This window comes from Hyperolius riggenbachi, chromosome 9 (genome assembly GCF_040937935.1).
Source record: "Hyperolius riggenbachi isolate aHypRig1 chromosome 9, aHypRig1.pri, whole genome shotgun sequence".
Classification (NCBI taxonomy): Eukaryota; Metazoa; Chordata; class Amphibia; order Anura; family Hyperoliidae; genus Hyperolius; species Hyperolius riggenbachi.
In genome coordinates, this window is record NC_090654.1 from 239,591,800 (window position 1) to 239,609,648 (window position 17,849).

The 17,849-nt window shown below is 45.2% G+C and overlaps 1 protein-coding gene across 2 annotated transcripts in view; it reads left to right on the forward strand.

The window, feature by feature from the left end:
- ARID4A (AT-rich interaction domain 4A) overlaps positions 1–17,849 on the forward strand; it is a 147,823-nt gene that overhangs the window by 110,099 nt on the left and 19,875 nt on the right. For both annotated transcript variants that reach the window (XM_068254197.1, XM_068254196.1), the window contains 4 exons: positions 2,602–2,900; positions 11,406–11,603; positions 16,259–16,343; positions 16,948–17,146. In XM_068254197.1, the coding sequence (XP_068110298.1) occupies positions 2,602–2,900; positions 11,406–11,603; positions 16,259–16,343; positions 16,948–17,146 (781 nt within the window). The remainder of the gene's footprint in view (positions 1–2,601; positions 2,901–11,405; positions 11,604–16,258; positions 16,344–16,947; positions 17,147–17,849) is intronic.

The window sequence follows — 17,849 nt, forward strand, 5'->3', positions numbered from 1 at the left end:
GCAAAGCAGCTTATTTGTAAACACAGGATGCTAACCCTACGTCTGCTTCCAAGAAAGCAGGGAGTAGACGCAACAGATTTATTACAGGAATTGTATCAGCTGTAGCATTTAAAGGTTATTATGCTGTTGCATATCTTTTAGAGCAGAGAGAAAGTTCTGAGTTCAGGTCTGCTTTAAAAACTGTTGAGTCCTACAGACCTTTCTGCAATTTACCTTCAATTATCAAGAAATTAGCTGAAAGAGGCAGAACTTTCTGCTGTAGCTCTGCCTCTACTGATGTCAATCACTGCGGATCGCCACCCCTCTGTCTTCCTTCACAGAGAGGAGCGGGGAGAGGCGGAGATCCGCACGGCGATTGACGTCAGTAGAGGCAGAGCTACAGCTCAAAGCTCTGCCTCCCTGGGCAGCAAAAATCCACGACAAAGAAAGTTGTGGATGTTTGCCCCGGGATTTGGGGGTTATAAACCCCTCGTTTTGGTTCGGGGATGCGGCGGATTACATCTACTGAGGCTACTGAAGCGAACTACCAGGTAAAAATAGCTATTTTTGTTTGTTTCAGAGTCTCTTTAAAGTGTACCCTAGCCGAAGCTCGGGTACACAAAATCAGATACTTACCTAAAGAGAGGGTAACCTTAAAGAGACTCTGTAACAACAAAAACCTCCCCTGGGGGGTACTCACCTCGGGTGGGGGAAGCCTCCGGATCCTAATGAGGCTTCCCACGCCGTCCTCTGTCCCACGGGGGTCTCGCCGCAGCCCTCCGAACAGCCGGCGACTGTGCCGACTGTCATTTCAATATTTACCTTTGCTGGCTCCAGCGGGGGCGCTGTGGCGACTTTTTGCACGGAAATAGACGGAAATACCCGATCTCCGTCGGGTCCGCTCTACTGCGCAGGCGCCGGAAACTTGCGCCTGCGCAGTAGAGCAGACCCGACGGCGATCGGGTATTTCCGCCTACTTCGGCGCCGAGAGGCATCAGAGCGCCTGTGCAGGAGCCAGGAAGGTAAATAATGACGTCACCGCTGCCCGGACTGCACGGAGGGCTACAGCGAGACCCCCGAGGGACGCAGGACGGCGTGGGAAGCCTCATTAGGATCCTGAGGCTTCCCCCACCCGAGGTGAGTACCCCCCAGGGGCCGTTTTGGCGTTACAGTTCCTCTTTAAGACCCTATTGAGGCTTCCCTCGCTATTCCTTGGTCCTCCGTTGCTGAGCACGGCCGCCCGGAAGATTAGCGACAATGCATTGTTGCTAATCTCATCGTGGCCCTGCAGCTCCTCTTACTAGTTTACATGGGCGCAATGGCCGACTGAGCCCGCAAGCGCAGTAGCACAGAGCTGTAGAGTACGTGCTACTGCACATGCGGGCTCGCGCGGCCATTGCGCGCATGTAAACCAGGAAGAGGAGTGGGGCAGCCCCGATGTGAAGGGGGGCCGCGCACAGCAATGTGGGCTTGTTAGGACCAAGGGAAGCTTCATTAGGATCCTGAGGCTTCCCTCTCTAATGGTGTCAGATTTTCAACCCGAGCTTAGGCTCTGGTTCGCTTTAAAGAGACTCTGTAACAAAATGTTCATCCTTATTTATTCTATCCTATAAGTTCCTATACCTGTTCTAATGAGCTCTGGCTTACTGCGGCATTTCCTACTTGCACAGTGTCTGTATTATCTCTGTTATATGATCTAATCTTCTCTCTTCTGTCGGCACAGTCAGGCTAAGGCAGTCAGACTGGAATGTGCAGGGCTGCTTGTGATTGGTTAGAAGCTATACACACCCCCTCCAGGCCCCCTGCACACTCTGTATGACTCACACACTCTGCTTATGTGAGCCTATCAGAAACTGTTTAGTTTGTTTGTAAACACTGCCTAAAACTGGCAATTACAAGCCAGGTTTACAGCAGAGAGTGGCAGAAACAGCACAGAGGGGCCCAGGAGAACATAATAAATAGAATGGTATGCTTTTTATTGTAAGAATTTTAGAGTACAGATTCTCTTTAAGTCTTGCCGTTTAAAAGCACAGGAATGGTGAAATCCAGCTATGATGGTATCAAAACCTGAGATGTAAAAAATAATTTTAAAAAAAAACCTATACATACCTGGGTCCTTCTCCAGCCCCCTTCAGCCTCATCGGTCCCTCGCCCTCCTCCGCGGCCACCTGGATCCTCTGCTAGATGGCCTGGGAATTCAACCGGTTGGGCTGAACTGTGCATATGCGGCTCAGCTGCACGCACTCCACCCCATTGCGCTTCCGTCGGTGGGAGCATTCTGCACCTGCGCAGTACTACTGCGACCTCTGGGACTTTGGTGGCTGAAAGAAGCCCCAAATAATCAAAAATGTACAGTTTTAAGCACAGTTCAGTTGTTTTTTGGTGATGTCCCCTAAATCAAGGACATCAATGAACCAAACAAGGGTTTAGGGCAATGGGGATTTGCTTCAATTAAAAATTATTAGTACCTTATTGATCCATAGATTTATTCTATGGGATTGCTAGGATGTCAGAAGCAAGCATATTTCTCATATTTGACTTGCTTGCACATGCACAAACACAACTATCAAACAGTGTTTGCAATCACATCTGTAATAATCTAACCGATATTGCTTTTATCAGGGGAGGAGACGACCACCCAACAATGTGAATTCGGTGACAAAGGACCAGGAAGACTCTGAGAAAGGAAAGGACAGCAACAAAGAAAACAAAGATGATGATGAGGAGGAGGAGGAGGAGGAAGAAGAAGAAGAAGAAGAGGAGGGAGAAGAGGAGGAGGAGGAGGACAAGCCTGAAGAAAAGGAGACTGATATGGCTCCTGGGAGGAGGAGCATAACAAGCAAAGGGAAAGACCTGAGGAGTCAGAAATCTGAGGACTCCGACAAGGAGTCAGAGGATGAGGATGATAAGCTCTCTGATGTGTAAGTGCTCTAACTATATAATGGTCTTTGGCTGAGGCACCTCATTTGTTGAGGTGATAAAATAAGTATAGGAATGATTGCTCACTAGCATTCTGCTGTGCTCGACAAAACTTTAAAAAATATCTGTAAGGGAAAAAAAGGGGGGAAGCTCCGGCATCCTAATGAGGTTTCCCCGGTCGTCCTAAGCCTCGGCGATCCAGCGCTGGAAGCCCCCAAATGTTGAGGTCAATATTTACCTACCGCAGTGCTGTGCAGCGCAGTAGCAGCTCTCTGCTTGTGCTCCAGCAGAAATAACCGAGCCCTATTTCTGCCCGAGTGGAGAGCTGATTCTGTGCCTGAACTGGAGCTGGGGAAGGTAAATATTGCAGGTGCGCTTCGCCACAGCCAACATCATTTTTCAGCTGTGGTTTCAGGGGAGCCAGCGCTGGATTCCTGAGGTTTAGGAGGCATTTACCTGAAGGATTGCACTTGCGATAAAACATCCTGGCTGCTCAGGGATTTGTGTTGCTGATCTGTAGGATATTTACTCATTAGAAGCGGTTTTCTGAGATTCTTTCATTTCTGCAGTCTGTGAGTGTCCTGGGAAATTAGTGTCTGCCAAGATGTGTGCCAACAGGAAATGGCTGCACACTCCAGAGAAGCTTCCTATTGGTGAATACTGTATATCTTACTGTGCCAACCTGATGACTGCAGTGGCCCTTATGTTTATAGAAAATAAACAAAACTGCTGGAAAGACAATTTTGATATAGTCCTCTCTTAAAGCACGACAGTTGTTACACTTGTATTAAGTACAACTGTTTGCACTCCTTCTCCTGTACTCCTACATTATCTACTTAGGGAGTTCTGGCCACTGAGGCTTACTTTCCTCCCCGCACCAACACATACCGTATATACTCGTGTATAAGCTGTCCCATGTATAGGCTGACCCTTCCCATTTTGCCCCTAAAAAAACGTTGTGTGATCCACAAATAAGCAGACCCCCCCCCCTCCTTAAATTTGTGCGTTGGGGTGCATGTGATGCCGAGTGCTTGTAGCTATAGTTGCCTCTCTTCGTTCCTGGCAGCCATCTTCCTCTCTCCCGCGCAGCTCTGTACTTGCTAGAGATCCAGGCTTCAGTGCCTTCTCATCTCTGGGCAGACATCTTCCTGTCTCCCATGCAGCTTTGTACTTGCTGCTGACCTCTAATGGCCAAGTACAGAACTGCAGCATGAAACCGGAAGTGGCTCCGCGGACACCTGTACATCTAGCAAGGAGAGTTGTACAGGAGATGGGAAGATAAATGAATATATATTAAATATATATATAATAGTATTATTATTACTATTTAGTATTTATATAGCACCAATATCTTCCGCAACACTATAAAAAGTATATATTTTCTTGTCACTAACTGTACCTTAGAGGAGCTCACAATCTAATCCCTACCATAGTCATATGTGTATGTATGTATCGTGTAGTGTATGTATCGTAGTCTAGGGCCAATTTTTTTTAGTGGGAAGCCAATTAACTTATCTAGGTTTTTTTGGGGACGTGGGAGGAAACCCAGGCAGACACGGGGAGAACATGCATACTCCATGTTGACCTGGCAAGGATTCGAACCGGGCCCCTCGTCTTTCCTTACTTTTTTTTTTCTTTACTCACTTGTTCTTTTTCCCCCTCTCTGTTTCTTTTTCATTTCTGCTTTCTTTTTGTTCCTTTTCTTTTGGAATTTGTGCAGAAATAATAGAATTCCAAAAGGTGTGTGTGTGTGTGTTCATATTCCCACATATGTCAACACCCCCTCCCAATAAGATCAACCAAGAGGGCCTTCATAGTTATTACATGTTCGTTACATTAAATGCTTTTAGCTAATCTGTATGCTCGGCTATCCACTGTAGTTCTGCAAATAAAGGTGCCCATACAGGTATAGTTACGATTACCGAGGGATCGAATCACCCTCCTCCACCCACCCTCAATTCACTGCACACAGGCTTTGAATAGATTCTACCATGAAATCGCCGCATCCGATTTGACCGAAAGTTTGTCCATTCCGATCGTAACTTCTATTCTTTTTTTCCCCCACAAATCGACTAAAATCCTGATCAGTGTGGTTCGTGTTGCTACAGATTGCCTGCAGAATTCATTAAAGAGAGCCCGAGGTGGGCTCCTAAAATAAAAAAAAATTATGATCAGGTGCTGAGCGGATAAAGTAGCCGCCGAAACTGCTGCTAACTGCCGCTCTTGTGGGCCGCACTGGCCCACTTTCCCTTTCGTGACCTCTGGGCCTCGGTTAGAATCTGCTGGGGAAAACTCTGTGTGTCTGGCTAGCTTTAGATGTTTGAAAGTACACGGTTTTTATATGAAGCTAAAATGTCTTCATAGCAGCCTATCACGAGCCTTTGCAGTGATTTTTTTTTCTCCAGGGTTTAAATAAGATCTACACTACATTAAAGAGAATCTGTATTGTTAAAATCGCAGAAAAGTAAACATACCAGTGCGTTAGGGGACATCTCCTATTACCCTCTGTCACAATTTCGCCGCTCCTCGCCGCATTAAAAGTGGTTAAAAACAGTTTTAAAAAGTTTGTTTATAAACAAACAAAATGGCCACCAAAACAGGAAGTAGGTTGATGTACAGTATGTCCACACATAGAAAATACATTCATACACAAGCAGGCTGTATACATCCTTCCTTTTGTATCTCAAGAGATCATTATACACAGGCAGTGTGCATAGAGGGGCCAGGAGGGGGGAGATGCATCACAGAACCACAACACTGAAGAACTTGGCAGCCTTCCAGAGACAGGCTGACAAGTCTGACAAGAGAGAGATAAGTTGATTTATTACAGAGATGGTGATAGTAGAACGTGCTGCAGTAAGCCAGAACACATTAGAATAGCTTTTGGAACTTGTAGGATGATAAAAAACAGGATGTAATTTTTGTTACGGAGTCTCTTTAAGTCGGTATTTTTCACATATTTTATTAAAAAATATTTAACCAGCTCGAGAGCACCAATAGTTAAGACTACATCGCACTTGTGCCTGCTTAAGCCTGATGTGGCGTAGTTTTAACGCCAATGGCTCCCATGCACGGGACGCAATACAGTAGAATCTTGTTATAGCGGAATCTGATATAATAAACCTCTGGATATAGTAAACTCAGTCCTCATGTTGCAGCAAATGCATCTAACAATGCATGACCAATTCTGATATAGTAAACTACTTTTCTTGGTCCCTTGGAGTTTACTTGTAAAAGGATTCTACTGTAGTGCATCCCCTAAAGACAGCGGAGTTACGTACATTGGTCAGGAGCTGTTTTCATTGGCCATTGAGCCATTCACAATGATCAGACAGTGTAAAATTGAAATAAAATGCTCTGGTCCTTAACCACTTCAGGACCGCCCCCAGCCGAAGGGCGACGGCAAGGGCTGGGCCCAAACGACCGCAATACGCCCATCGGCGGTGGCGGCGGGCGTGGTTATGCAGCGATCGCGTCATTCGTGAAGCGATCAGCCGCCGGCGACAGGCTCTGCCCCCCTCGCGCTGTAACCCGCCGGTGGGTTACTAGCTCACAGATCGCCGCACACCAAGCGTATAATATGCTTTGTAATGTATACAAAGCGTATTATACAGGCTGCCTCCTGCCCTGGTGTTCCCAGTGTCCGAGGGCCCACCAGGGCAGGCTGCAGCCACCTTAGTCTGCACCCAAACACACTGATCTGCCCCCCCCCCCGCCCCCTGATCACCCTCAGACCTCCCCCCTGCCCACCCCCCAGACCACTGTTTGCACCCAATCACCCCCCTAATCACCCATCAATCACTCCCTGTCACTATCTGTCAACGCTTTTTTTTTTAAATTCCCTAAACTGCCCCTGGGGACTCCTGATCACCTCCCCACCCCTCAAATTCTCCCCAAACCCCCCCCCCCTCCCGTGTACTGTATGCATATATCCCCCCTGTATTAACCCACTGATCACCTGTCAATCACCCATCAATCACCCCCTGTCACTGCCACCCATCAATCAGCCCCTAACCTGCCTCTTGCGGGCAATCTGATCACCCACCCACACCATCAGATCGCCCGCAAACCCGACGTCCGAGCACCTCCCAAGTGCATTGTTTACATCTGTTCTCTCCTCTAAACACCCACTAATTACCCATCAATCACCCCCTGTCACCACCTGTCACTGCTACCCATCAGATTAGACCCCTATCTGCCCCTAGGGCACCCAATCACCCGCCCACACCCTCAGAAAGCCCTCAGACCCCAGGCCTGATCGCCTCGCCAGTGCATTGCTTGCATCTATTCCCCCCTCTAATCACACCTTGAGACACCCATCAATCACCACCTGTCACCCCCTAGCACACCTACCCATCAGATCAGGCCCTAATTTTCCCTGTGTGGAATCCTGATCACTCGGCCAAACCCTCAGATCCCCCTCAGACCCCCTTCCGATCACCTCCCCGGTGCATTGATTGCATCTATTTTACCCTCTAACCACCCCCTGAGACACCCATCAATCACCTCCTGTCACCCCCCTAGCACTCCTATCCATCAGATCAGGCCCAATACAACCTATCATCTAAGAGGCCACCCTGCTTATGACCGGTTCCACAAAATTTGCCCCCTCATAGACCACCTGTCATCAAAATTTTCAGATGCTTATACCCCTGAACAGTCATTTTGAGGCATTTGGTTTCCAGACTACTCACGGTTTTGGGCCCGTAAAATGCCAGGGCAGTATAGGAACCCCACAAGTGACCCCATTTTAGAAAAAAGACACCCCAAGGTATTCTGTTAGGTGTATGACGAGTTCATAGAAGATTTTTTTTGTCAAAAGTTAGCGGAAATTGATTTTTATAGTTTTTTTTCACAAAGTTTCATTTTTCACTAACTTGTGACAAAAAATAAAATCTATGAACTCGCCATACACCTAACGGAATACCTTGGGGTGTCTTCTTTCTAAAATGAGGTCACTTGTGGGGTTCCTATACTGCCCTGGCGTTTTAGGGGCCCTAAACCGTGAGGAGTAGTCTAGAAAACAAATGCCTCAAAATGACCTGTGATTAGGACGTTGGGCCCCTTAGCGCACCTAGGCTGCAAAAAAGTGCCACACATGTGGTATCGCCGTACTCAGGAGAAGTAGTATAATGTGTTTTGGGGTGTATTTTTACACATACCCATACTGGGTGGGATAAATCTCTCTGTAAGTTGACAACTGTGTGTAAAAAAAATAAATCAAAAATTTGTCATTTACAGAGATATTTCTCCCACCCAGCATGGGTATGTGTAAAAATACACCACAAAACACATTATACTACTTCTTTTGAGCACGGCAGTACCACATGTGTGGCACTTTTTTGCTCCCTAAGTACGCTAAGGGGCCCAAAGTCCAATGAGTACCTTTAGGATTTCACAGGTCATTTTGCGACATTTGGTTTCGAGACTACTCCTCACGGTTTAGGGCCCCTAAAATGCCAGGGCAGTATAGGAACCCCACAAGTGACCCCATTTTAGAAAGAAGACACCCCAAGGTATTCTGTTAGGTGTATGACTACCGTATTTTTCGGAATATAAGACGCACTTTTTCTCCCCCAAAAGTGGGGAGAAAAAGTCAGTGCGTCTTATATTCCAAATGTTAACAATTTAGCACTGGCATATTGGCCTCAGCCAGGCAGTATATGCGGCCATTTGTCCCCCTCTTATACGCAGCCCTGGAGTTATAAGAGCCACCAGTCAGATGCGGGTCAGTGCAGAGCGGCAGGTATGGCAGCATACTGTGGCCGCGATCGGTATGGATGTCGGGGAGGCGGCCGGAGATCAGCCTGCTTGGCTCTAAGTAAGAGGCATGCTATTCATGCAGAGCGCAGCGGAAGGCGTTATTACCGATCCGGGATCCAGCCGACGAGTCCTCCATCTGCTTCCCCGTCCTGTTACTTCCTGGTCTGACGCTCTCTCACTGCGTGACCTCGGCGGCTCACGTGCGTCAGGGTCACGCAGTGAGAGAGCGTCATACCAGGAAGTAACAGGACGGGGATCAGCGCGAGCCGGTATTGAAGATAGAGAAGCAGATGGAGGACTCGTCGGCTGGATCCCGAATTAGGATTTCACAGGTCATTTTGCAACATTTGGTTTCAAAACTACTCCTCACGGTTTAGGGCCCCTAAAATGCCAGGACAGTATAGGAACCCCACAAATGACCCCATTTTACAAAGAAGACACCCAAAGGTATTCCGTTAGGAGTATGGTGAGTTCATAGAAGATTTTATTTTTTGTCACAAGTTAGTGGAAAATGACACTTTGTGAAAAAAAACTATTAAAATCAATTTCCGCTAACTTGTGACAAAAATAAAATCTTCTATGAACTCACCATATGCCTAACGGAATACCTTGGGGTGTCTTCTTTCTAAAATGGGGTCATTAGTGGGGTTCCTATACTGCCCTGGCATTTTAGGGGCCCTAAACAGGGAGGAGTATTCTAGAAACCGAATGTCGCAAAATGACTTGTGAAATCCTAAAGGTACTCATTGGACTTTGGGCCCCTTAGCGCAGTTAGGATGCACAAAAGTGCCACACATGTGGTGCCGCCGTACTCAGAAGAAGTAGTATAATGTGTTTTGGGGTGTATTTTTACACATACTCATGCTGAGTGGGAGAAATATCTCTGTAAATGGACAATTGTGTGTAAAAAAAAATAAAAAAAAAAAAATTGTCATTTACAGAGATAAGGCTAAGGGGCCCAAAGTCCAATGAGCACCTTTAGGCTTTACAGGGGTGCTTACAAAATGCCAGGACAGTAAACACACCCCACAAATGACCCCATTTTGGAAAGTAGACACTTCAAGGTATTCAGAGAGGGCCATGGTGAGTCCGTGGCAGATTTCATTTTTTTTTTTTTTGTCGCAAGTTAGAAGAAATGGAAACTTTTTTTTTTTTTTGTCACAAAGTGTCATTTTCCGCTAACTTGTGACAAAAAATAAAATCTTCTATGAACTCACCATGCCTCTCAGTGAATACTTTGGGATGTCTTCTTTCCAAAATGGGGTCATTTGGGGGGTATTTATACTATCCTGGAATTCTAGCACCTCATGAAACATGACAGGTGCTCAGAGAAGTCAGAGATGCTTTAAAATGGGAAAATTCACTTTTGGCACCATAGTTTGTAAACGCTATAACTTTTACCCAAACTAATAAATATACACTGAATGGATTTTTTTTTATCAAAGACATGTAGCACAATAAATTTGGACAAAAATGTATACAGAAATTTTACTTTATTTGAAAAATGTCAGCACAGAAAGTAAAAAAAAAAATCATTTTTTTACAAAATTCATGTCTTTTTTGATGAATATAATAAAAACTAAAACTCGCAGCAGCAATCAAATAGCACCAAAAGAAAGCTGTATTAGTGACAAGAAAAGGAGGTAAAATTCATTTAGGTGGTAGGTTGTATGACCGAGCAATAAACCGTGAAAGCTGCAGTGGCCTGAATGGAAAAAAGGCTCTGGTCCTTAAGGGGCGAAAAGACTGTGGTCCTCAAGTGGTTAAAGGGGCACTATGACGAAAAATTGTAAAATTTAAAAATGTGCAAACCTATAAAAATAAGTAAAATTTTTTCCATAGTAAAATGAGCCATAAATTACTTTTCTCCTATGTTGCTGTCACTTACAGTAGGTTGTATAAATCTGACAGAAGCGACAGGTTTTGGACTACTCCATCTCTTCATAGGGGATTCTCGGGGATTTATTTATTTTTAAAAGCACTTAGTGAATGGCAGTTGCTCTGTCCAGCTGCCAAAAACTGTGTAGGAAGCAGGGAAGCTGGTCAGCATCTTTGTTCAATTCCTTTTTTGGAAATATCTTTATAAAGAATAAAAGCCTTGCCCCGGAATCCTCTAGGATGAGATGGACTAGTCCAAAACCTGTCACTTCTGTCAGATTTCTACTACCTACTGTAAGTGATAGCAACATAGGAGAAAAGTAATTTATAGCTCATTTTACTCTGGAAAAACATACTTATTTGGTTAGGTTTGCACATATTTTACATTTTGCAATGTTTCTTCATAGTGCCACTTTAAGGGGCCAGAGCATGTCAGTCCCAAATGGGTTAAAAAAAAGTTATGGTTAAGGTTATGGACAGCACGGTGGCATTGGGGTTAGCGCTCTCGCCTTGCAGTGCTGGGTCCCTGGTTTGAATCCCAGCCAGGTCAACAACTGCAAGGAGTTTGTATGTTCTTCCCCGTGTTGGTGTGGGTTTCCTCCGGGCACTCCTGTTTCCTCCCATACCCCAAAAACATACAGATAAGTTAATTGGCTTTCCCCTAAATTGACCCTAGACTACAATACATGCACTGCACAATACATACATAGACATATGACTATAGTAGAGATTAGACTGTGAGCTCCTGAGGGACAGTTGGTGACAAGACTATATATACTCTGTACAGCGCTACGTAATATGGCGGTGCTATATAAATACTTAAATAAATGGTTGTGTTTTTACAGTATACTGTTCTCATTGTGCAGGAGAGATGAATTGGACAATAAAGGCGACAGCGAAGGCGATGAAGATTCTGAGGAAAAAGATCGTCTCGCGGGCACCAAAGTGAAAGTAAAATATGGTCGAGGAAAAACCCAGAAAATCTATGAAGCGAATATTAAGAGCACAGAGGTGGATGGAGGGGAGCTGCTGTATCTGGTGCATTACTATGGCTGGAATGTAAGGTATGTGGTGGGGGGTTTAGTGCTAACATTGCCAATAACTGTCTGCTAGGAAGTGGCATAAATGCCGCTTTCACACTCAGGTAGGCGTTCTGCTGTAGGTGTCTGCTCAGTGCCTTCCCAGCTTCCATAGGGAATAGCAGGAGCTGGATGTTGCCATCAAGTAGGTAAATCTGAAGTACAAATTGTTTAACGTTTACCTTAGATGGGGCATTAAAAAGAAAATATACATACCTGGGGCATCCTCCAGCCTGATTACTCCCTCGTCCTCCTCCTCTGCCTCCTTGTTCTTCAGCCATTGGCACCAGAAAGTCCACTCTTCCGGGGCTAACTGCGCGTCCGCACACGCCTCCATCGCCTGGATCATCCTGCGCAGTACTACTGTACAGGTGCAGAACGCTCGTGGAGACTGGAGCTCGCAGGGCCGGACTAAGCAGACTGACCCTAACTGGGCGACTTACTGGGGCCAGTTGCAAGCACACCAGGCAGAGACTGAGGACGGCGAGGGAGCGATCAGGGCCTGGAGGAAGCCCCAGCTGTGTATATTTTCTTTTTAAGGCCCCATCTCATGTACACTTTAAAGGACAACCATAATGAGAGGGATATGGAGGCTGCCATATTTATTTCCTTTTAAGCAATACCAGTTGCCTGGCTATCCTGCTGATCCTCTGCCTCTAATACTTTTAGCCATAGACCCTGAACAAGCATGCAGCAGATCAGGTGTGTCTGACATTATTGTCAGATCTGATAAGATTAGCTGCATGCTTGTTTCTGGTATTATTCAGACACTACATACTGCAGCCAAATAGATCAGCAGGGCTGCCTGGCAACTGTTATTGGTTAAAAGGAAATAAACATGGCAGCCTCAATATACCTCTACCTACAGTTATCCGTTAAAGTAAACCTAAACGCAACAAAAAAAAATGATTAACTCACCTGGGGCTTCCCTCAGCCCCCTGCAGACAACAATCACTAGCGTTCCGATGCCTGTCGGCCAGTGACGGCCAAACCGGAAGTGTTCGCCGGCGGGTCCTGGGCCATCGGAGCGGGGCTGCGAGGGCACCGATCGTCTGCAGGGGGCTGAGGGAAGCCCCAGGTGAATTAATCTCATTTTTTTTTTGTTGCCTTTAGGTTCTCTTTAAGTGTGCCTTCACACTTGTCATAGTGATTTTAGTGAGAGTCCGTCCCCCCCCCCCCCCCCCCCCCCCCAAATGTAATCTTCATGTGTGAATTTTGCATTGAATTTTGTCTATTTTCCTATGTGTTGCGAGTCCAAACATTAGCAGTGCTATAACTTCCTGTCTTGATTTCCTGTGGGTTTTCCATAGGAATGTGTTGAGCAAGTGCTTGTGTTTTTGTTTGGTGGTTTTTTTTTTTATATAGGTGGTACTACTGCTGACCTACTTATTTGAGGTAATCCTGGTATTCGCATGCAAATTTTCAGCTCTTTCAATTGACATGCATTGTATGCGATTCGCATTATCCTTGCTCAAAAAACAAACAAACATTTGGATGTAAAAATTTGCATTAAAACACACAAAAAATGTGAGGCCGTTGACTTGCATTAGATGTGCAGTTAACAGGAATTTGCATATGTATTCTGTCATGTGTGAAAGGGGCCTTAAAGGGAAGGTCCAAGCAAAAAAAAAAAAAATGAGATTCACTTACCTGGGTCTTCTACCAGCCCCATGCAGCCATCCTGTGCCCTCGTAGTCACTCACTGCTGCTCCAGTCCCCCGCTGGCAGCTTTCTGACCTCGGAGGTCAGGGCCGAATTGCGTACATTTTTACACATTCCTGCTAGTGCAGGAACATTAACACATACATTTTTATGCGTTAGTGGTGAAACGCGTAAATTTTTGTTCCTGCACTAGCTGGAATGCGTAAAAATGTATGCAATGTGGCCCTGACCTCCGAGGTCAGAAAGCTGCCAGCGGGGGACTGGAGCAGCAGTGAGTGACTACGAGGGCACAGGATGGCTACATGGGGCTGGTAGAAGCCCCAGGTAAGTGAATCTCATTTTTTTTTTTGCTTGGACCTTCCCTTTAAGAAATCGTGAACTTTTGGTTAACATTGTTCACAATAGGGGTCTTAACCACTTAAGGACCGGGCTATTTCGAGAAGATCTGTGCTGTGTGGGCTATTTAGCCCACAGCACAGATCGTGTAATAGCCAGGGCAACCAGGCTTCCCCCCCCCCTTTTTTTTTCTCCACTAGGGGAATGTCCTGCTGGGGGGGGGGGGAGGGGGGGGGTCTGATCATGCCGGCTACCTGCGTGTATCGGGGGGCTCCTCAAAGCCCCTCTCCGCAGCGATTTAAGGCCTCGCTCCCTTTCCCTCCCTCCCCTCCTCTCCCTGGGCGATCCGTCCTGCACCGCCTCTGTTAGGCTTCAGCCTATCAGATGCCGGCGATCCCCGGCCAATCAGAGGCCGGGGATCGTCGATCTCCTTTACGCCGCTGCTGCGCCGTGTGATGTAAACACCGGGGATTTCTTCACCGCGTGTCTACAATTAGCCTGCGAGTCGCGATCGGAGGCTCGCAGGCTGTGCACGGAGACACCCTCCGTGAACTGACATGGAAAGATTTCCATGTAATTCCACTTACGACCTGCCACCGCCTATCGGCGTTAGGCGGTCGTTAAGTGGTTAAGAAATGAAGCTTTATTTTGATGACGCAATAGTGCAGCAATACTTGTATACAAAGCATTCAGGAAATCTTGTTGCATTTACTGATATGAAAGTGTATCTGTACTCTCAAAAGATGCCCCTGAAAGGTTTTTATACTAGCCTTTGTAGCTATGGGAATGTCCACCAGTACAGCAAGCTTTGTTTAAAGGGAATCTGAATTGAAAATAAACGTATACGATAATGAATTGTATGTGTAGTACAGCTAATGCTAGGTACACACCATATGTTTTTCTGCTCGTTAGATGTGTTCTGTAGATAATTTCCGACATGTCCGATATTCCTTCCGTTCATTTTTTTGGTCAATTTCTCATAGAAGTGAATGGAAAAAGAGAAGAAAAACGAGCGGAAAATAAGAGAATCGAGTACAGAATCGAGCGGAAAAAACGTATTGTGTGTACCCAGCATAAGAAATTGTTCTGAGTCTAATATTGTTTCCAGTACAGGAAGAGTTGGGAAACTTATGTTATTTATGCAAAAGAGCTGCTCTGAGGAGACGGTCCTATTTTCTTGTGCATCAAAGAAACAGTGAGACACAGCAGGTTTAGATAAGGTTTTACTGCAGGGGAGTTCAAAGGGCCATTCTCTCTGCTCTGTTAGTTTAAAATACAGAGTGTGGTTTGTAATTGCAAATATGACAGAACGAGGCAATGCTATAAAAAATAAGGCTGTGTAACTTAAAATAATGACTCTTTTCTTTGCTAATAATGTTCTATTAATTATCCATACTGCACATACAATTCATTATATCATACATTTAGTTTTCTGTTATTTTGCTTCAGTGTCATTTTAAAGAGGAACTCCATTTTATGTATTTATTTTAATTGCTTGAATATAGTGTTGGAAGCAATGAGTGGCAGACAGGTTTTTGTTTTCATCTGTATCCTCGTTGAGGAGATTTCTTACTTTCTGTTCAGTGACAGTGGTGAGGGCCAGCAGGAAGAACATTTGGTATATTGAGTGTAAAGGACAACCAACATAAAAGGTATAAGGAAGCTGCCATATTTATTTCCTTTTAAACAATACCAGTTGTCTGGCTGTCCTGCAGATCCTTTGCCTGTAATACTTTCAGCCATAGACCCTGAACAAGCATGCAGCATATCAGGTGTTTCTGACATTGTCAGATCTGACAAGATTAGCTGCATGCTTGTTTCTGGTGTGATTCAGACACAACTGCAGCCAGATAGATCTGGCAACTAGTATTTTGTTAAATGGAAACACTTTTTAAAAGTGAAGGCATATGACAGCCTCCATATCCCCCTTAGTTCAGTTGTCCTTTAATCTATGTAAGCTTTGTGGAAGTCTTAAGCCCAATGTACACGATACGATTCTTTGTGCGATTCGATTACGATTCTATTTTTACGATCCGATTAAATCCAACATGTCCGATCGGGATTCGATTCAATTGAAAAACAAGGGCAAATCAAGTTGAATCGAATCCTGATCGGACATGTCGGATTTAATCAGATTGTAAATAGAATCGTAATCTAATCGCACAAAGAATGGTATCGAGTAGATGGGGCTTAATAGTCAGGTGGATGGGTAGTATACCACCACTGACCTCAATACAAGGCTATGACCAGGTGGTTGGACAGGGCTAAGGCCACACCCACCTGACAATGATGAGGCAGGACAGAGTTGGCTATATAGGTGTGGTTTTGGCAGCGGTCAGTAATCTCTTACACCAGGAAGATCAAGCAGCAGGAGGAGCAGTAGAGAGTGTATGGTTTCCCCCAACAGGTTATTTACTTGTTTTTGTCAAGCCTGGCATTGCCACTCTAAGTGGCATGTAGCCTGGATTTAGTTATGCACACATTGTACCTTGTAAGATGTATACTAGTTTGATGTTTTGCTGTGGTTGTTCACAGTATGATTTTTATTTTTTAACAAAACATTTGATCAGAAATATAAAATGCATTTGGTGAGCTGTTATTATTTTTCAACCAGTTTGGATACACTGTTTATTCTATTCCAGATATGACGAATGGGTAAAAGCTGACAGGATCATCTGGCCCACAGAGAAAGGAGGAGCAAAGAGAAAACAAAAGAAAAGAACAAAAGTAATTATGAAGCTATTTACTTGAACTCCTTGTGGTATTTTCATGCTGAGATTTATAGACAATCTATATACAGTGTGCGGAGGGATTTTGGTCAGATAGAGACCTCTCTGAACAGGTAGTGATCTGAGAGGGATCTATCTGATGGCCACACCCACCAGTGTACGGCCACCTTTAGACAGGTTATTTTACATAACAGTACCTTGTGTAGGATCCCTGCCAGGCATAACGGCTTTACAGTGAGTCTCTGGTCTGTTCTCTACATATCAACCTACTCAGTGCATTCTGCAATTCATTCCCTGACTGTCTTTGCATGGATGAGACCAGAGGTGCTGATTACAGATTGCAGATGTAGAAGGCAGATCACTGATGTGCCAGTGTTGTAAAGATGCACAACACCATAGAGTGTAGAAGCAGGGTAAGGAATCCGGGATTGACCAGGAGGACTGTATGTAAACAGTAGGGCACAGGTGGGATCTCAGATCTTTCCAGTTGAGCAAAGTCCATAAATAATAATTGTGTTGGGGAAACTCTGGTATTGATTTAACTTAAAACTACACTCACTCTTTTATATGTTTTCCTAATTTGTAATTTTTGATTCTTTTAGAACAAAGATGAAAATGAAAAGGATGAAAAGAAGGACGACGACAAGCAAAAATCAAAGCGAGGCCGCCCCCCTCTAAAGTCTGCCCTCCAGTCTAATGTCACCTGTGCTCTTAACAAGACACCGAACAGCGACGGCAAAGTGTCTGGGAAGAGCTCGAAGAATAACACCCCTGATTCTTCCTTGTCCAACGGGCTAGAAGGTAAGCTGGTCTTTGCTTTTGAAACAAGTTGCACAGTATAGTTATTTCTCACATATGGGCTTTTGTGATGCTCTAAAAGTCTCAGGATGTACACATTGCTGGGGAAATGTCTGCAGGTTGTCTGAAAGAGCATTGCATTGTGATCACCCCTGAAATGCTGCATATAGCACTTTGCCATTTATACAAACCACAAGGCTTCAGTAAGAATGGTCCCATAAGGATATATTGTCCCAGCGCTGCTGCAAAGCACGCATGTGATCCAGCCTGTGTAACCGCTGGATAGGAAAGCACGGAGTCTGACTGATTTGCAGAAAAAGGTAGCATTTGAGCACTGCCTTATTTACATTTCTGCTTGGATGCAGCTGTACAAAGCATCCTTGCGAGTGCAGAGAGGCAGCATAGGATGTTGTAGGAAACGTTACAGCTTTTCTTTTTGTGGCGCTGTGTTTTGGCTGAGGCCAGCTTACATTATATACTGTCACACTGTTGGGACAAATAAATAGTGTACACCAGTGGTTGTCTAACTTTTTGGGGTGAGGGCACCTTGATGGCTTCAAAATTGTTTTGAGGCACCCTCAGGCAAAAACAACTACCGAAATGCTGCTATGACTTTAATTAGGCAGCATAAGCTAGTGATATTATTAGTCATCATCTTGCTCCCCCTCCACGTAGCCATTGACACGCCCCCCCCCCCCCCCCCCCC